This window comes from Schistosoma haematobium, chromosome ZW (genome assembly GCF_000699445.3).
Source record: "Schistosoma haematobium chromosome ZW, whole genome shotgun sequence".
Taxonomy (NCBI): Eukaryota; Metazoa; Platyhelminthes; class Trematoda; order Strigeidida; family Schistosomatidae; genus Schistosoma; species Schistosoma haematobium.
Window position 1 is genome coordinate 58,256,965 of NC_067195.1, and position 22,285 is coordinate 58,279,249.

A 22,285-nucleotide genomic window follows, 5' to 3' on the forward strand; every position below is an offset into this window, starting at 1 on the left:
GCCTTAATCAATATTTATAGTCACTCGAAAATAAGCTACAGATATGTCGGGATTAGGATAAGTGTACACATACGCTTACATAAAAACAGTCAAGTGAATAATTAAGAAGGTCAAAATGTGACTCAAGTAGAATGAATAGATCAGCCTGTCCGAAAGCTAGAATAAGATATATGGGCTTAACATAATAACCGATACTAGAATGGTTGAGTATCAGAAGTAAAAGATAGAGAAAATTTACTATTTTGAACTGTCATTTGTGTGCTTAAATCACAACAACTAAGACGTAGAATTGACAATGCATGTAAATAAGCTTTAACTGTTTCTTGTGCATAAAGTAATTTAACCATTTTATTCTAAAATAATTCTCATCCATAACACATTTAATAATTACTTTTCTTATTTAGACCGGCGAGTGTATATGTAAGCCTGGCTATCAACCGCCTGACTGTATTCTACCATGCCCGTCGTCATATTTTGGTTTCAATTGTAAAATGACATGCTTTGATTGTCAAAACGGCTGTGATCCAGTGACTGGACGATGTCTAGTTGAATGTCCACCTGGTAAACATGGATTAACGTGTGAACAAGGTAGATAACATTATAAGTAAACCTAGAATATTCATATCTGTATTTGTCTGAATAGAAACAGTCTGTGGGATTATTCCCACTTTATTAAGATAATCATTCAAAAAATGTAACGATCTGTCTGTTAGTTTAAAATACTCTCTCAATTACGTCATGACATTCTGTTCACATTTTGGTGTGAAAATCATCCTAGAACATTCACAAGTCACATATTATCTACAAACATCCTAGACTAGATTTTATTTTACTCTGAATTGGTGAATGGATATAATTATGTAGCAAGAATATTACCGATATAAGATCTAACCGATTATCACAATGGCGGTTTGTAATCTTAGTTGGTAGAAAACTGGAATAATTATCGATTCAATAAAGCAGATCAAGATCATGAAGCGTAACAATGATATCTATTAAGTTTACAATTTTCTAAATATTTTATAAAAAGAACCACTCAGACTAATTCATACTTGTGATATACGCCATTACTGGGATATATTCCAATATATATGATGAGATGCTCATTATTATTATTACTTGCTGTACTAAGTAACACATCAGAGATGTAGATTTATTGTAATTTTCATTTTCATTAGTACTATTGAGTTTACCCTTTCAACGAGCGTACACTATAACAAAAGAGGATTAAAGAAAATTTGATCTATATGAAGTACTACGAGACGCAATTCCGTCTTCTCCGACCACATTCTGTAAATCTGACTCCCTTCATCTTCGCCTGCACAAACATCAATTAGCGGTCAAATGCCATGACATATCCTCACTTATATCAATACATGTAGACAACTGTGGACACACATTCGACTAGGAAAACGTTGAGATCTTGTATAGAGGTAATTCTAAAAACACCAGGGAATGTTTAGGAGCTTGGCACTCAGGTCAATCAGTAATCAACAAACACATTGAAAACGATCCAATTTATAGACCAATTGGAAAAATTATGGACAAATATAGGACCAAGAATCGAATCAGTTGGAGGTAAAATCAAATAAAGAAGTAAACAATAACAGGTTAAAGGTTGACATTAACCATTCAAGATCGAGGTCTACAGGACAAGCTAAGAGTCAATTGTGGAGAAATTTGAACACTTCACTTCTACTTGAGATTTGTGCTGATGATTTCGTTCAGAATAACGATGAAAGCTTCACGACCAAACCATCCAGCTGAGAGAACAAAACTCCACCGAAACCTTTTTAACTATCACTGGCATTATTACTACTACCTCCGATATCTTGGGATTCACTTCATCAAGATATGGTAATTTGGTAAAGTAAGATGGGCAGTTCCATACCTGTGCCAGACCCTAAATGGCCTAAGACTAAGTTTGTTTTATAGGCATTTCAGAAATTTACAACTGTAATCGTTTTCATAACTAACTTCTGAACATTTAATGTCTGCCATGTACACTGAAATCACTTCAACTACTTGTTTCAGTTTTATTGACTTTAAGATTTAATTAACTAGTTTTAAAACCAGTATGTTTTCGTTGTAAAGTAAGAAACCTTTCGTTAATTGTTTCATTAGTGGATATTTACAATTAACTTCACTTTAATAGGTTGTTAATGTATATTTAGAGTTCGAATTTCATCTTACATCGAACTAACTTTGTGGCTACGGTCGGCCGAAAGAAACCATAGTAACAAATTAGTTATAACCATTACTCGGTAATATAATCTATAAAAAATCATATTACTTTATTTTATTGGTTACATAACGAACTGAAGTTAGTTAACTCACCAACTCAGGTTAGCCGCCATTGTAAACTACGAAATTCAACAATCTCTCTATACCTCTAAACTGACAGTAACCTTATGTTCACTAGTGACTTATTTTGAGAAGCAAACTTAAAGATTTAGTGAGAAGCCGTGGAGTTCAGTAATATCGAACTTGAAGCAGTTGCTCACAAATAGTTTCCAAAGATTGCTATGCAGTATCAAAAACTAACTGTATCTAAATATGTATAACATTGGACCCCAGATCAGTGGCCTAGAGGTTAGACGCTCTTTGAGTTAGTTGAAGTTTTCTGATTCAAACCCTCACTGTCGAGAATTCCCACACTAAAGCTATCCAGTGCATTCTGGTTTTCAGTGATCTTCAAACTAAGGTTATTCGTGATGTAAACTATGAATTTTTACCATGTCCATAAATCCTTGTACTAATATTATGGAATTACGTGTTATTTATTGATAAAGTCGTAGTTTAGTCCAACCGGTCAAATTTGTTTTCTAGTGTAAATTAAATTTTTTTTCTCCATTTTAGACTGTCCCCCAGGGTATTGGGGCAAAAAATGCTCTCGACATTGTCGATGTGGTTATGACGAAAAAGGGAATCTCAGGACATGTGATCCAACGAGTGGTACATGCTCATGTAAAGCAGGTTATCGAGGAAAGAACTGTGATGAACGTAAGTGTAATGGAATAATCGCTTTTAAAGATCATAATTTTTCGGCTTCATTTTCTCTTTTTCTACAATAAAAGTCTTAGTACAGAGCATCAATGACACAAAAAAACAAAAGATTATGAAAATTAAATGGAGCCTCTAAAGTAAATAATATTGCTATTAAATATTGATGCTACTAATGATTAGATTAATTCGTTTAGTTTAATAATTAGCAAATTAATGCGGTTTGTGCTGATGATGTCGTTCAGAAAAACGATGAAAGCCCCACGACCAAACTATCCAGCTCAGAGAACAAAATTCCATCAAACTCATCCACCTAAGCTACAAATCTTCTCCACCATCTAGCAAATTAGTGGTTACCTTAGAAGAAACCATAATACTAAGCAAAAACTAACCCATAAACTTAGTGATATATAAAATGATGTAATACAAAGTTTAAATAAAAAATGTAGACCATTGCTTATTATCACATTAAAAGTAAATCACATCCATAAAGATCCCACTAAACAAGATTATAGAGTGATATAAAAGTTCCTTATAACTTCTTATCTAACAATAATGTTTAATTTGGCCAACGAATGATTCTCAGTCTTGATACAATTTTATCGGTCATTTAGTGTGCTAGTATAACAGGCATAATATAGTGTTAATGTCTAACTTCAGTCAACCGGCAGCATTGCGCGACCATCTTCCATTGTCTTCGAAGAGTAACTTCCTCACGCACAACAGAATTTAACTCCATTGGAGTTAAACTGTGTTGGGTCTGAGGCAGTTACCCATCGAAGACAATAGAAGATAGTCGCTTAATGTTGTCAATTAGGAGAAGTTAGACATTAACACCGTTGGATCCTGGCTCAGCAACCTAGAGAATAAGCGTTCACACACGAGATTGAAGGTTTTCGGTTCGATTTTCATGTGCGAGGCTATAAAAGCCCACTGTTGAGGAGTCCCATGGTACGACGAAACGACCGTTCACTCCTTCCAGGTTTTCAGTGATGGTATAACATTAATCGGTTCATAATTTCAACGAAATTCAACAATTTCCACAACATAGTGTATAAAATGGTTAAACCCTTATATGGTCCAAGAATAAGAGACTTTAACTAGCCGTTATAATTTACACCTTATATTAGGTGCATACAGCAATATCTAGAACGATTAGAAATCATTGGCTGGTGCAACAGAATTCAAATTTAAATAATAAAATTAGTTTAAAATGATATCAAAAGTTAAACAAGTATGGTTCTAGAAAGATGCTGCACTAAGAGTTTTCCCAAAGTAGCGAGTATCAATGTTTACAGGACAGTATGATGTGTCTAAAAGTGTTGGTTTAAACTGTGTGCTTATCCACACAAATTCGATTTGCTCCCATAATCTTTACTACTTGTTTAGCGCATCCTCCTCCCTACTTGTACTTCTGTTTTACATATCAATGTTTGTAATCAAATGATGTTACTAAACGAAACTATGGACATTCCGCTGTACAATTTATAAAACTGAATCTCTGTGGCATGTGTCTAGTAGTTCTCCCGATCCATATCTTCAAAATAATTCTGTATTCTCTACGTAGAATGATGACTGCATTAAACTATTAAGTTCTGTTGCGATATTTGCTACAGGTAAGAAAACTAAAGCTACTAATTAGTGGATCTCCAAAGCAAAATCCTCATATGCCATATAATATTGTTAAAGTTTTGCTGATTGATATGTTCTCCACCCCATATATCGGTTCAGATACGATAAGCCTTTTGTACTACATTTGAATTTACTTGTACAAGTACCAATATTTCTAAATCTTCGTAATCAGTTATGATGGTTGTTGAATTTAAAGTCATAGCTTGTTTTCTCAGTTCGTTGAACATGAACAAAAATGTACTTGTACATTCATCGTTCATTAAAATGTAAACCACTTGAATAATCGTACTGAATTTCATAGCATGGATTGTGTAGATCTGTTAAACAATACTTTTCTAACAATTTAACGTAATTCGGTTTACAATTCTTTGTAGCCTGTGAAATTGGTACTTACGGTCCAAATTGTCGATTGAAATGTCAATGTGGGATAATTAATATGGGATGTGATCCGGTTACTGGTTTATGTCAATGTCCGAATGGAATTGTAGGACATAAATGTAGTATGCGTAAGTGGTACATTATTAATAAAGTCACTAATGGTTATTTTATCAGACATTTATTAGCATTATGGGATCTAATGTATCACGATGTTTGAACAGTGACATCACAGTATACTCTTAGGTGTCTTTTATGAAACTGTTCAAAGCAAATCGCTTCAACTTTTGTAAACTGTAGTGCTCAACTTTTCGATTCATTGCCTAATATATGCTTCCTAACACTTGCCTAGCCAGCTTAACAGAGTAAAGGACTGAGAATGTATCGGAAGCTTTATTTTTTAGGTTGAATTAATACGTACATACGTGTGTTGGGTTAAATCACATGACAGTGAACTATTCAACTGTATTGACAGGAGAGAGTTTAGATTCTAGTTCAAGTGAATTATCATTTTATTTTTTGAGTATACACAAATAATACTGGAGTGATTCAAAAATATGTGGGCTGTGACTGTAATCAGGTTAATATTCCACTCACTCATAATAATTCTGCTCACGCTTAACTTATTACTTATCCTTAATCATTGACGGAGTAAATGATCTGTCTGGATTTATCTGGCTTATCAGAAATCATTTCACCACTCTCTGAGTATACTTGGTGAGGATTGAAGTGATTATATTAGCAACTAATCTGTATTCAATTTCTTTATTATCACTATTTAATAAATCAACATTCCTATTGTATTTTACACATGGTCTTGTCTAAACGAACATTGTTTTACAATTTACCATTATTCAATTTGGCTTCAGCTAACGTACAAGATTTGAGCACATAAGCATATTCTTTTAAAATGATTAATCTCGAAACATTACAGAAATCAATCAGAGTCAAGATTATTTATGGAAACATAACATTTTATGATAAAATTTTGGAAAATGACTTTTGAAACTGAACTCAATATTTCATCTGATCAGTTTTAAAAATTTAGCTATATCCACTTCATAGCATTAGATACACAAACAGTATAGCCAGAATCTACTTAAGTATACAGTAACGAAAGTTTGTTCTGAAGAATTTTAAACCCTCAATTCGTTAACAACTTCATTTTTTCGACACTAGCAGCTAGTAATAATCTTTAAAGGAAACTAAAAGGTCTACAATCTGACAACAGACAGAAGAAACTCAACAAACATACAGCATTGACTAAATTATGTTTGTCATTGACAGTAAATATGTTTAACATTCTAAAAACTTTTACGCCCACAAAGTTTGATTTTTGGGGGTTAACTTACATTTTTCAATACGTACTTTCATCCATGAACATCTGTAAATCAAACTTCAAATCTCAGTCTACACATACATATGTAAATTCGGTATTTGGCATGACAACAGTAAAAATGTTCCCTGTTCACAATGCAGTAGGAAAGGATTATAGACATCCACACTTATCTCATTGATGGAGTGAAATTTTTAACTCTGTCGTCTGTGTATGCAAACATTGGTTTTATTAATAAATGATGCTCATCAATAGAGTAAATAAAATTACTTCGACTGCAATTGTATCTGTGTTCATGCAACCCATTAATAAAGATGCTTGCCAGTCTCTATCCTGTTGTATCATGTATTTTTTAGCTTGATGTAAAGGCGAGACTATAATTTATGGACGGATCAATCAGATATAAGATAACGAGTCTTAGATTTTGGCATGAAAATCATTCATACACTGGTTATCTAGCGTATTGGCATTGTAGCCGATGTCAATTCGTGATGAAAACCCTAAATCGAATTTCTAACCCTAAACACCAACTGTATATCATAATCGTGATTCCTCTTACTAGTTTATAACCCTCATTTAGTCCTAGTTAGTAGGTGGACACTCTCAAGGTCACCTTAGCGTTGCTCAGAGGCCGTTCATAAATTATAGTCTCACCGATGTAAATATTCTGTGCATATGGTAATAACTTCCAGTAATCTTTCTCATTTCTTTCTTTAGAAAATGACATTTATTCACCAGATGATGAACCATGTAAGTATATGAATTTTCAGTGAAAATGACTAAGATAGAACTATTCAGTGATCAACGACGAGAGTTTAAAAAACCATATGTTTTTCTAATGGCTGAAGTTAATAGCAGTATGCTTAGTGTTTATTAAGTGTGCCATATGCAATACTTTTGTCCATTTAGTGAGATCGTCGCATATTGTAGTATGATTTTCATTAGCATTTAATTTCATGTGGTTCGAGTTATTGGGAGTGTTTACAATGAATTTTTCTAGTGTAGAGCAGTCCAACACACTTAATGGGGAATACGAATTTAATACATTTTAGGCCTTAAATTGAAATCTTTAATTTAAATCACACTAATATGCAGCGTTTGTACATTAAATGAATGGAAGAGTGATGTAAAGGGTTAGGTATTGTGGAATGAACACTAAATACATTGCTAATAACTTCAGCCTTTACACCAGAATAAATAGAAATTTTGATATTTCTCAGCTTTGTCCAAGTAATCACTTTATTTCTTGTAATAAAAGAAATGTTCTACTTGATATCTTTTGAAACTGATTATTATGTGAACCAGTTTGGGTATGAATGAGAAATAGTAAATATGAAATTTAAAGAACTACAATGTGGTTTTAATTTGAAAGTGAAGTAAAGTATGATTTTCAATAGAAAAAATGTGACGTTTTGGAAATAAGGTTAAAGTAGGTAAAAACTTCGTTTTCATAAAGTGCAGTATGGGTCTAACATTACACAGAATCTTTCTACTATTCGTCATTTTTATAATTACAGAATCTTTTTAGAGTAATTTAATTATCCCCAACATCGATATGACATTTAATACAAGCATAAAATACATTATTTCTATACAAAGTCTAGAAGACCAAAGTTCAGAACAATGAAGTCTTCTTCTTGAAGTATCCACTTATTCTATGACAAACTAATAAAGAATAGAAATCATGCCATATATAGAAAAACAACTTTTAATTTACTTGTGATTCTTATCTTATAGGCTGTCATATAACTGCAATTTCTCGGCTAACTATCAATGCAAAGAATAAACATTTATAGGGTATTTAAATTAATTATAAGATAAATATAAATTTCCGATAATTCGCAATAGATTTACTTCATTAGAAATTTCATGCTAAAAGTGAATGTTTAATTGTAATAATACCGTATTATTTTACTTCATTACAATCCAATCCAATTTCTTCATTATTTATTATAAATTTTATTACTATGATTATATACTACTTCTGTTGATAGATATAAGTAGTATGTAACATCAATCAGAAGTTGAATGTCTGACAGAAGGTTGAGAAGATCAAATTGAAAAGAACAGGAGTATAAACAGAGAGTAATTGTAATAAAAACAGAAATGAAGGAACGATGAAGTTTCTAAAAGACAATTGATGAATGATGGGCAAATAAAGTATTTAATGTATGATGTTCATATTATACCTAAACATTCTGTTATTTGTATCTACCTGGTTGTCAACACCTGATTGTTAGTTCATTCCATTACTAATTACAAAATAGTGATTCAACAGACGATTTTGTGAAGTTATTCAACTGAAACCTTACGTTTATTAACTTCATATTATTCCTTATATGTAATCTGATATTGAAAATCTTCTCAAACCTAATCCTATCATTATGTTTAAATTTAAACAAAGTGAGAACAAGATTTGTAAAATAAAATAAACTCATCCGTCTACAACTTAAAATTACAATGCTCAATGTAATTATTAACAATTGTTTAGCATACTTTAGTTTGTGAAGTTTAGATAAATGTTCGAAGCGTAACCGAAATCATCATAGTAAGAAGAATAGGGACATAAAATTTATGAATAAACATAGTTAAGATCGATGTGTATTTACATATTGGAAAGTAATAATTCAGAGTAAGCTAGGCATTATAATTACCAGTAATCATAAGCAAGGGAAAAGAGGTTATGTAAAGGTAATGAAATTAATAAGTGGTCGCGTAATCACTCAACATGATAAAAGAAAACAAATATGTGGACACCAACAAGAATAATAAAGCTAAGGAAGTTGGGGATAGGGTTGGAAAGAAAGATTGAAAATCAAAACTAATGAACGTTATTAGATAAACATCCGACTATCATGTCAAATGAAAGTTAATCACACTTCTCTTCTTTATACATAGGTCAGGTCGGGAACGTTTTATGTCGATCACCTCTGCCAAACGCAATAACCTTGGTGTTTGTTGTCTGTTAATTATTTTGAATGCATTACTTACATTCACCTCGTGTCCACTGTCAAAAAGGTGTATGACAATAACACTTGTAAACACTTTACTCCCTTCCAGTCGTACGATCCTAGGAATGTGTTCAGAAACCTAGTACACGCCCTTCTATCTATCATTCCTGTTTACTTTCGAACACAAGCACATATAAATTCATAGATGCGATTTGACGTGACGTCGGAAGGGTGTTGATCTACCTTGGAATGATAATAACAAATACTTGGTATTTGGTATACCTATTCTTCTTACTATTATGATTTTGGTTACGTTTCGAACATTCATATTAATTTCACATACTAAAGTTAGCTGAATATTTGTTATCAATACGATTAATAATTGTAATCTTAAGTTGTATACAACTGATGAGAAACCGTGAAATAGATGGATGAATTCGTTTTATTCTACAAATCTTATTGTTTTTGCTCTGCTAAAATTTATCAAGGAATCTAGTTGTACGAAATATCCTAAAATTGTTATCCTATTTACTGCAAAAATCAATCAATAATGCATTTCTTCTTTTTCTAATTTCCTTTCATTATTTTAGCTTGTCCACCGGGTAGATGGGGTAAATCTTGTACAGAAATATGTGATTGTGAAAATAGTGTTGAATGTCATAAAAATACTGGATTATGTATTTGTTTCCCTGGCTTCATTGGTGATAAATGTGATCAAAGTAGGTGATATATCTTGACATAAGAAAAGTATATATTATTTAAGATTAAAAATCATTATACAGATGGTTTACGTTACTGATCGACATCAGTTGATGTATCATTGAAAAATAGTATATATCAGAGAAATTCATATCAATCGTAAGGATCTACTAAAATTAAATCAATGTACAGAAATTCTCTCAATTAGACTATAAATTATTTCACTGATTGAAATCATGAGTCAGTTGAAGCTAGGTCACCATGGAAAACTTGGAAACACTGGACAATCGTTTCGTCCTAGTGTGGGACTCCTCAGTAGTGCGCAGATTGTAAAGGGCCATTGCATATTATTGGCATATTACACAAGAATAGTTTTATTAACCAACTTGCTTATCGACTTGAAATTTTGAAAATATAATAATGCGCTATTGCAAATGATATAAACGGTATAAATGAATTAATCATTAAATACTACAATCTCATTCAACATAATGACTTACTGCTTATGCAATTGGGACCTAGCCATCCTGGTCGACAGTAACAAATTCCATGATTTCAGTCAGCGAAATTTCTAAAATCTCCGCAAAGCCCCTTCTGATAATAATCATCTGTTCACTAGTGACTGACTTCAAGAGATAGTCCTGGAGTTCTAGTGAGATGCCGTTACCAGTGGAGTTCAACCAGGTCGGTTGTGAGATATCAACTCACTGATGACAATAGTGTACGGTGGAACAACTTCGTGCACTGGTCGAAGCTAGACATTAACACCGTTGGATGCTGTCTCAGTGATCTAGTTGGTTAAGCGCCTGGCGCGAGACTGATAGGTCATGAGTTCGAATCTCGCGGGGTGCGGGATCGTGAATGCGCACTTCTGAGGAGTCCCATACTAGGACGAAACGGCCGTTCAGTGCTTCCAGGTTTCCCTTGGCGATGTAGCTTCAATTGACTCATAGTTTTAATCAGTGAAATTTCTAAAATCTCCACAAAACCCCTTCTTATACAAATTATTTGTTTGAATAACTCTACTCAGTGTCTTTTAAGAGTTATTGAGTAAAATTTAGAAAAAGTTTTTAATGTCAAATTATGTCAATTGAAAAATCATTGAAATTCGGAAAGTAATGAATAAGTACTTTTCTCTGCTTTGAAACGCAACGGTGTATACTGTATAACCATAATCCCATCAGGAATCGAACTCAGACTATTCAGGTTTCGCGACGAGCTTTATGCCTTCAGATTATTGATTCGGGATTTATCGATTTAATGCTATCGGTGATTATTGTTGTATTTTGACATGACTTGATCTTACCAATCTCGACTTCTTGCCTAAAATATATGTGAATAAGACGATTATGCACTACAATTTAAGCTGGATGTTATAAAAATGAGACTAACTTCATGAACGTATCCAAAAATAAATATTACATTATTTCACTACACAACTAATATCAGCATAGCATGAGAACAGAATTTACCAATACTTTATGAGTCATTTATTACACTGAGATAAATATGCTAAAATGTTTGTACAGATTTGTGGACAGTATAGTTAACTTATTTGACTGTGAAAAAGAATAAGCAATGATGATACTGCTCAATGACCGTCCAAAACTTCTGATTAAATATAGCTAACAGAAATGTAGACTAATATATTTACTTCGGTGACTGAATATTATAAGTGTTGTTGCGTGGTTATAACTTCAGCTTTCTACCGCGGATCTATTTTGGAGTTATATTCATTAAAGAGTCACAAACAAGAATGAGACAGCTATTTAGTAAGTCCTGTTGACCGATGGATATTCATCTGATCTTCTCATAACTGTAACTTTAGTAAGTAAAAAAACTGCTCAGTCTATCAACCTGGGAAACATAGCTTGATTAGTCAGTTTCTTACGAGTTAGTTTGCAACTAAATTTCTGGTTTGGATCATTTTTAAAAATTGTGAACCTACTGTTTTTAGTTCGTAAAACTAATAACTAGCTAAACAACATTTGTTGTCCTAAAAGGTGAAAACTATACCATTTTACTTCTGTTCAACTGCATTTCTCATTTGTACTTTGAGCACTTTTGTTAGTTTTGCTTTCTGCTGGATTTTTCGCGCGAATGAATTCGTATATTATTACATCACCTTATAATTCATTTGATTATCTCACAATAGTTGCAGTTCAGAGAATTATTTAAAATATATGCTTTGCATTAAAGTGTGAATATGTTAAATTCCTTTTTTTTTCAAATAATTTGTTATTACAGAATGTGAAAAAGGGAAATATGGACTTAATTGTACAGAAACATGTGCTTGTGTACACGGTACTTGTGATCATCGTTCCGGAGCATGTGAATGTGAACCTGGTTGGAGAAATATGCTGTGTAATAAACCATGTGCACCAGGATTTTATGGTTCTGATTGCCAACATAGATGTTTATGTACAAATGGTGCTGAATGTGATCCTGTTACCGGTAACTGTGAATGTAATGAAGGTAAATATAAATTAGAGAATAATTCTTAAGTGTTTATTCGACCTCAACTTCATTTGTATACCGGCTCAGTCTATTTTTACTAAAATATTCCTCAAACGAATGGAACTGTTTCCTTTTTTTTCTAATCAATCTCAACATTTTTCTAAATGAATCGAGACTATGAACATTCTACAACTTTATTTCAGAAACAGCTAATAAACAAAAAGACACAGAGTATCTCTGATTATTTAAAAACCCTTACTTCTTATAGAAACCTGATAATTTACTAAAGTAAAAAGAATTATCATGTATTTTATACAATTTGCATTACAATAATTAAACATTCGTATTATGCCACCATATTACGATACAACAGACTTTATCTTTAATACATAGATAAAACTTCTAGTTAATTACTCAAAAAGATGTTACCGTTGGTTCGTATTACTTTTTGAATTCTGTGTCAACATTTAAAACTCACTATTATCAGCGTGATTGGTTCAACAGTGCAGTATAGTTATATATATATATATATATATATATATATATATATATATATATATATATATATATATATATATATATATATATATATATATATATATATATATATATATATTAGAATAAACCAGTGAACTAAGTATCTAAGTGAACTAAAAACCACAAGTTAGTTAAGGGTCAGACTATAACGACATCAGTGAAAGGCTACATAAATCAGTAAACAAGATTGAATGAGGTTTCTTTTGGATAGTTAAAGAAACATTCAGAACAATAAACAAGTAGAAACTTCTAGTCAGTAAAATTTAAAACTTGTTTTAATGCTTCTACTTTCCGATTTCTATATTTCTAAGATGATTCTTTGCTTGTATTAGGCTAATATCAAGAGTTTTCATCAGTAAAACCTGCCACGATAATCATCCATTCGTAAAACATAACCCTCTTTTCTTTTTTATGTCCGTTTTATTAGGTTGGTATGGACCAGCATGTGACCAACCTTGCTCTGAAGGAACATACGGTAAAAACTGTGTCAAGAAATGCAACTGCGCAGATGTTCCAGGTGTAAGCTGTGATAAGGTCACAGGAAGATGTATTTGCCCACCGGGACGTACCGGTAACAGGTGTTCTGAATTATGTCCAAGTGGATTTTGGGGGGAAGAGTGTTCGAGAACTTGTGCGTGCCTACGTGGAGCTACTTGTGATCCCATAACTGGCAAGTGTCGTTGCGGTTCAGGTTGGTATGGTGAAGCTTGTGAGCTGCCATGCCCAAGTGGCCACTGGGGCGAAAGCTGTTCTGTTCCATGTCAGTGTTCAGCAAATACTCGGAACCCAGAAGGAGGTGAATGTGACCGGTTTACTGGAGAGTGCCGATGCCCACAAGGTTTCACTGGACCAAGGTGTCAAGATAGTGAGTGTTTTTCAGTAAAAATTCCATTGAATTGTGTCCATTCATGGTAAGTAGTTACATTGATCACTTTTTTTCCTCTCTCAGAGTGCCCACCTGGACGTTACGGATCAGATTGTAAACTGAGTTGTCCATGTCAAAAACCGGGTTCTAGATGTGATCCTGTGACTGGAGCTTGTGAATGTCCACCTGGTTGGTTCGGAGAAACTTGTGAAAGACCATGTTTATTGGGATTCTATGGAACAAACTGTAAGCAAAGGTAAACGTTTCATTTCATTTGTTTAGACAACAAAATGTACCAAGAGATTTTTATGTGCATAATGACAAAATCTGCCTACTTTTACAGATCTAGGTTAAAAACGTAGAAAACACATCGACTTCTATTTGTTTGTGAATAGGGAATGGTTACAATTTCAATTAAAGTGTACATCCTAATTTTGTCTAAATTAATTAAGACAACTGAATGTGAAATCCAACAAGACTATAAATTATGTCAATTTTTACTTAAGACACGGTTACAGCTTGGTAATAAAAGGTGATACTACCATTTTTTAGCACTAATAGAATAAACAAACTTGAACGAAAAATAAATAAAATCGCCATGATAAACTTGTTGAAAGATCCAACCAGAAAATAGCAAAATATAAACGTCACATTCACTAACATCTATCCAAATGACTAAATCTGGTCAACTAAAGGATGTTTTTTTTAAAAAACCATGTCAACAGTTAGTTACCTTACTATCGAATATACTGATTACTAGAATTTCTTCATCACGCAACAGTTAGGGTTAGGCGGTAAATTTTCCAGTTATATACAGAGTATAAATAATTAGAATATTACTAAGTAGTTGATTTGTTATACATCTTAGATCTGCCTTGTTGATTAAGTTATCTTATCATATAGGAATAGATCAATAATGAAATGCTAATTTATTCAGACAGTTTGATATGTGTTGTTGCTAACAGCAGTGATTAGGATACAATTATTCAGTGAAATGAAATGAAAATCTTACACGAAATTCTATTATGATCTTATACACATTGACAAGTCAAAAGTTAATCTATAAGAATCGACACTCCCGTTAGTTAATAAAATTATTTGGAACTTATGATAAGATTATCTAACATTATATGTTTCAAACGAGATCATGAATCCATCAATGTTAGACCACCATTGAAAACTTGGAAGCACTGGACGGCCGCTTAGTTCCAGTATTTGACTTCCCAGAAGTGCGCTTCCACGATCCTGCACACAAGATTCGGACCCGTAACCTTCGGTCTTGCACGCAAACGCTTACCCTCCAGACAGCTGAACCGCTATTCGATAGTTTTAATGTCTAACTTCAACTAATCTGCAGCATAGCGCAAACTGCCGGGGATTTCACCACTGGGACGAGACGGCCGTCCAGTGCTACCAGGTTTTCTGATCGGTTTGTAATCCCAATCAAAACAAAACAATCTCCACAGCCCTATACTGATAATAATATGTTTATCGAATTTTGCTGTATGTAAGATTCAGTGTTCATTAGACTAATTTGTGATTTGGAGTCACGCAATCAACTTTTATATTGAATCACGGACCAAAGTAATGTATAGAAACTCGTGTTTAATGTGTTTATTCGTCAACGATTCAGAGGATATAAATTTTACAAGTCTCATTCATATAAGTTAATCATATTTGTGCATCAGTTCTCAAGTTTATTTTTTGCATTAAACGGGGAAAAATAATTAAGATATTTAATCTTATGGCTGTTACTTATTTTCAATTATACGATATACTTGACCCCACTAATCGGTTTACTGAAATTCAATAAAATTTAATCACTTAAAGGTTATTGTAAATTAATGTAGTTCGTACAAAACTTTATATCTAAATAATCTGACTTTCATTATTGCAATAACTGGTTTCTAATTGATGATTGATACTTAATGCCTTAAATAATCCGGTGAAAGTCATTCTGTTTCACAAAATTGAAAGCAGATAGAATATAACAAAATAGATTTAACTAAAATTCAACTTTCTCATACTGTAGGCTTTTTGACTTTGTACTTCCATTTTCAATACTAATTTAAACTTTGTTGTATTTTGTTCCTCTGACTGAAACCACTACATCATACTTCAAGTGAGCGCATTTTTATATTGTTATATCCTCTAGACTAATAGTGCTTCGTTAAAACAGTTACTACTTTCATTGTCTATGAATGTATATTCATTATTGCTGTGAATGTTATGAATACACATTTTATTCAAGTGAATCCATGTTTTGTATACATAATCTTAATGCTTTCACTATGATAAAATTCATTATCCTGGAGTGTTTTTTTTGTATGAAAATTAAGACATTTCTTATAGTTGGTAATGATTAATGATTACAAAACGTTGCCAACTCTCATTTGATTAATGACATTGTTGTAACAGCTGAAATTCATGTTTATTTGCCTTATAACTGACTACTAAACTGAATAAATGTTAGTTTCCAATGTTTTACTGAAGCTTTTGTTTTGTTTTTTTCATATGAAATATCTGAAAAAATGTTTGGGAATGTTTACGGAAATGAATAAAGATTTTGTTGGTTGACTAATTAAAAAATATACAATAGTGAAATTTTCATTTCATATCCCATTAAAGTTTGTTTCCGATTAAATGGATTCAAGATTTATGGGTGTCAATATAAGTATTTTTAACATTGGAGAAATGAATTCCAGTGATTTAATTTATCTGTGATACTTTTCAAGGAAACTTTGATCAAACAAATAAAAATACAGACTAAATAATTTAAGATTCTTAGTTATCTGTTTGATAGAATTGGAATTCTTTGTAATGAATGGTTTTTCTTAATTTTTATGGTATTACACTACTTTGATTCCCAAGTAGTAGTATAGTGAACAGAATACGGGTGGGGGACAATCGGATGTATTTAGCGCAAAATTACAGAGTTACTCGGTAAAATAGAAAAGCAATATAACAAATCGTTAATTCGCAAAATATCAATGCATCATATAAACCTGGACTGTTCCTGTTGCAAACATCAATCCATTGTCTCACATTTCATTGTCCATGCGTTTTCGTATAAATTGCATTGTGTTCCCGCTCTTCCTTTCTTGATCTTCCCCCATCTTCTGCTGCCAGACATTGCGCTTTTAATTCGCGTCATATACTACTTACATCGATATAAGTAGCACGCACCACAGTAGTAATATGAACAAGTCTTAATAACTATAATAAGAGCAGAACGACTAAATAATATCCCCAATTCTAGTAAACGTGTATTGTCCTCGATCATAAGCAATTTACTGATGTAATATGTAGGTTCAATGTTATAAGAGTAACTGGTAACTTCAAGGAAAAACGTTTCTCCTATAAAAGAACAACATTTATGAACAAAACTAGTCTTTTCGATAATGAAATAGGTAGTAAAATAAATACCTCCACAAAGTTGTATAAAAAATTCTTATACGGTTGTACACTAAAAAAACAAATATTAAACCAACTTTTAGGTGTTCTTGTCCATCTGGTCAACCATGTCATCATGAAACAGGTCTGTGTAGTTGTCCAGCAGGAAAGTATGGACCACAATGTGAAGATACATGTCCAGAAGGACGTTGGGGTGAGGACTGTCAACATATATGTGACTGTCATTTGAAGAATAATAATATGTTATGTGATCCAATCCATGGAATTTGTTATTGTCGACCAGGATGGCTAGGTCCCAATTGCATAAGCAGTAAGTCATTATGTTAAATGAGATTGTAGTATTTATTGGTTGATTCATTTACACCATTTATATCATTTGCAATAGTGCACATTATTATATTTTCAAAATTTCAAGTCAAGCTATTCTTCTGCAATATGCCAATCATATGCAATGGCCCTTTACAATCTGCGCACTACTGAGGAGTCCCACTCTAAGACGAAACGGTTGTCCAGTGCTTCCAGGTTTCCCATGGTGGTCAAGCTTCAACCGACTCATGATTTCAACTATTGATATAACTTAACGTTCCAATAATAACAAGTTTATAAAAGTAAATAATATTTAGACAATATCAAGTCAAAACAGATATACTTTGGTCTCACATAAAATTCCTTCTATTATCAATTAGACTTATAATTTCGATAGATATCAACTATATGAATTGAAAATTTGCTGTACTTCATTTTCAAGTACTTGTGTTTTATAAAAATCCTTATTTTACCAAATTATCAGTCATAACATTAAAAAAAATAGTTATTTACGTTTATATGGACTATTATTAAAGTAAATCGATAGTTCGAGAACCCTGAAATATCATGATAATATGCGAAATGTAATCACATTCTTACGGTTGTTCGCAACTTATCTTGTGTACGTTAGCCAATTGCAAATAAATCATTCTCTTGGACTTTTTGTGAGTTCAACCGATCTTATTGTAATAGTGACCCTTATCTCACGAGATATTCAACTTTTAAAATGATGTAATTAACTAATTGACAATCCTTAGAAAATAATAAGACGTATAACAATAGTTAAAAGGTCATCTGGAAGCTTACAATAAAGAGAGTATAGAAGTACAATGAAAATATAGATAACAATAGTCCGAAAAATATTTCTGAAAGTTCCAACTGTCGCAATGTGCGTCTCGTTATAGCAGGTTTTATGGACAACAGTTATCTGACATAACTGTTTAAATGTTTAATGAAATAAAGGAAATACTTCCGTGTTGCATACTCTTAACTGTCATATTTGCTTTTTACGACTTTGTCTGTCCCAATTAGGCACTACACTAACTTTCTAATGAAAAATACATGGCTATATAGGGCTTGATTTAGGCGACAAAAACTCGAGGAAGACAGGCCAATGGCCATATCTTAGTACACTGATTTTGTGGACTATTAGTAACTTACTGATAACTAGGCAGGATTTACATAAACCCTAAGTGAGGCACTGATAGGTCAGTGACTAAACATAAGAATCCCATTAACTGGTTTCACAAGGCCAAAAATGTCACAACTATAATGACTGATTGTCGAATAATACGTTTGACCTTTTTATTGAGGTCAACTTCACCGAATTACGACCCAATAAATCCAAGCTACATATTGCCTTCCCTTTGATATTTTCACAATTTAAGTATTGATGTTGAAGGCGATAGACGAGTTCTAAGTTCGCATAGATTATTCAGTGTCATTTTTATTCCATGATGACACATTAACCTTGGCACATAATTCAAACTAGAACAATTAAGTAACCTATGCTAAAATGCAAAAGCCGTTCTCATAAGATTTTAGAATGGCACTTAATTAGATTTGTTACATTTACTGAAGATGAACTTTTTTAATTTTCTACCCTATTAATACAAAGATTTATGTCGTGTTCAACTGACTGGTATGCTGTTGCAATTTACTTACTTATTATTGGTACAGTGTTTGTTGTCAAAAAAAGTGTTTATTTTCGTGTTTACTGACATTATTTTAGAATTGAACATGTGAGGGATTGCCATCTCGTTTTTTCTGTCTCGTTCAATTTCTAGGATGTCCAGCTGGATATTTTGGTATAAACTGTCAACATGAGTGTAAATGTGAAAATAATGGAGTGTGTCATCCTGACAATGGAACATGTATTTGTCAAGCTGGTAAATATTTATTCAAGTGTTTTATATTTGAATTGGTTATTTGAATCTTCCCACTGGTGTTTAGGACTGCAATTATTCAGTCTCTTTCTGATATATGTCCATCTTGTGAGGATTGCCTCAATACTACCATTAAGTTACAAGGATTATAAGCAGAGATGGATTGTATTCAACTGATGAGTCCCAAAATGAACAAAACGCGCGTCCTTGGTTCCACTCGTAGCTACCATCTATTCATACATTTTATTTATTAGCATTTTAAATATCGAAATAGTAAAGCATAACAACTTAACTGACACAATTATTTACCGTGATTATGATTGTTAATGTAATTTCCAACTTCGGTGTTATTATGACTGCAACTATTATAATTTAAAAAACAACTGGACAATAGTTGAACAATTTCAGTTACTAATACTGAGTTCATTTTCGAAAGCATAATTATTCCCGAAATAAAGATGACTGTTTTCCCTGCAGTTGAATAAACTCATCTTAGCACCAGCCATTGTCATGAATCGTCAACACACCAAAACAACAAAGTTAAATTAAACAATGTATGTACATGAAAGAACAAAATGTGTAACAGTCAACTCGTTTTGCTGTTAACTGCTCAAACAAATACAACAACTGGATTGGTTGATTCATTACTATATTTCTAGTATTATACATACCATTCCCAAGAAGTTGTCAACTTAGGTATGGTATTTTGTGGCACTCAACAAGAAAGTTTTTCTTTAAGTCTAATCAAAATCTTTTTCCTTTAACGACGAAAACCTATCTCATCCAGTACTACAGTTGGAATCATTACCAATAAATATTCATCTTCTTATCACTTTACCATAAAACTCGATTATTTCAATAGATCACCTATCTAGTGATGACCACTGTTCTGCTCTCTATGAATTGATTTACTGTTTACCAACTAGTTATTATTTCATTCGGTTTAAGGAATCAAAAGCGAGTCATCTATTAACTAGAAAGTACTTTTATTTGAATTATAATTAATGTGTAGATTGCCATTCCACAACTGTTAGAAAATTCTACATTCACAAAAAAATATTACACAATACTCAGATAAACTGTTTATTAGTTCATTATATTATGCAGTGCATTATGCATCAATTTTTTATATTTTTACAGGGTATTATGGTGAACGTTGTCAACTCAATTGTCCTCCTGGTTTTTATGGTTTACAGTGTAAACAAAAATGTGGATGTATTCATGGTGAAGCATGTAATGAAGTAACTGGTGAATGTTACTGTTCAGCTGGTTACCATGGGAAAAAATGTGAACAAAGTAGGTAATTTTTTATTGTCATTTTGCACAGCAATGGTTTTCATGTCATATAAAATAACTATTATAATTTACCTCAAACTATCAGTGTTTCCAAAAATATGTTGGTCAATAAGTACAGTGTTTCATCTGACACAGTTTATTCAAAATCATAGATTTATATGTCACTCTTTTGAGGGCTTATCAGTCAATTACACTTTCAGTCTCCATCATAACTACTATATATATATATATATTTCTGTTTATAAATAGTTCATTTTAATCAATGTGGAACGTTACATAAAGAAAGAGGATAGAAAGACCATTTACCATTAATAATCACTAACATAAAAAGTTATTTAAAAAGATTTAAATGAGACTATTTTATTACCAAAACTTATAGTTCTCAGTAATATTCTGTTTGAAACTTTTCTCATATAATTACACATGATCTATGTACCTACTAATTCTTACCAACAGTAAATTCGGAAGAGAAAATTACATAGAGATGAAGTCATCAAATCTATTTTGTACAGTTGTAGAAAATAAAGTAAAAAGTCCGTATATCTACTTATTCCATGGGTAGAACTCTAGTGACAATTCAGATTTCAACATCATATTTGTAATTTTATATTAATAATTAATGCTTTTTTTAAATATAACTTTTCAGCTTGTCTTCCTGGTACATATGGACCACAATGTTCATTAATTTGTCCTGTATGTCATACTCGAATTGCAGATTCAAATACACTGGATAGTTTATTACTTTCAGATACCTCATCAATCCCAGATAATACATTTCATTCATCACAATATCATTCAGAAGAAGTAATGAAAAGTACTAAAGTAGCTATATTGAGACGTTTAAATCAGAATCAACATAATCCTACTTGCCATCCTCAAACTGGACAATGTCCATGTCCACCAGGTTCGGAAGGTAAAGATTGTAGTACACCATGTCCGAAAGATCGGTTTGGACCTGACTGTGCTCAGGTAAGAGTGTTGCTTTAATAAAGTAAAGGACATTCATGAAAGCATTTAATAAAACTAAGTAATTCTCATTGAAACAATTCGGGAACCTGTTATGGCCCACAGCTTTCCATCTTATTGTTAACTAGTAACCAGCTGGATCTCATAGCGATCGTCTTTACAAATGCGTATAGAGTACACTAATGTATCACTTCCTATCCTGGAAAATCCAGTTATTTTTCGTCTGGCTTAAAATTCTAGGACTTGTTACTCACGAAAGGGAATTTCAAATTACAAGTTAATCAGTTACCTGACTTTGAAGAACTATACGACAATTACCATAGTAATCATTCTTTGATTCTTTCTTTCATACCGTTTGAAGTGATTATTTTCATAGAAAATAGTCCTACATGTAGTAGAAGTCTCATTATTTTAAGGGTTACATTTAGTTTATACTTCGTGTAACAGCTGCCTTAATTACACAAGCGGTGAGCTATCTGACTACTTTACAGTAGTAAAATAATAATTTCAGTCAGAAGCTATCGATATTGCACAGCGGTAACAAGAAAAACAAACTGAAGAC

General features: G+C 32.4%; 1 protein-coding gene across 1 annotated transcript in view; it reads left to right on the plus strand.

Annotated features, from left to right (window-relative positions):
- Window positions 1–22,285, plus strand: part of MEGF6 (multiple EGF-like-domains protein) — a 108,692-nt gene that overhangs the window by 70,198 nt on the left and 16,209 nt on the right. The window contains exons 15-26 of the mRNA XM_051211873.1: window positions 405–588; window positions 2,860–3,003; window positions 5,010–5,141; window positions 7,064–7,096; window positions 9,888–10,016; window positions 12,244–12,471; window positions 13,418–13,855; window positions 13,940–14,111; window positions 17,353–17,579; window positions 19,363–19,464; window positions 20,602–20,757; window positions 21,404–21,726. Coding sequence (XP_051071986.1) covers window positions 405–588; window positions 2,860–3,003; window positions 5,010–5,141; window positions 7,064–7,096; window positions 9,888–10,016; window positions 12,244–12,471; window positions 13,418–13,855; window positions 13,940–14,111; window positions 17,353–17,579; window positions 19,363–19,464; window positions 20,602–20,757; window positions 21,404–21,726 — 2,268 coding nt within the window. The remainder of the gene's footprint in view (window positions 1–404; window positions 589–2,859; window positions 3,004–5,009; window positions 5,142–7,063; window positions 7,097–9,887; window positions 10,017–12,243; window positions 12,472–13,417; window positions 13,856–13,939; window positions 14,112–17,352; window positions 17,580–19,362; window positions 19,465–20,601; window positions 20,758–21,403; window positions 21,727–22,285) is intronic.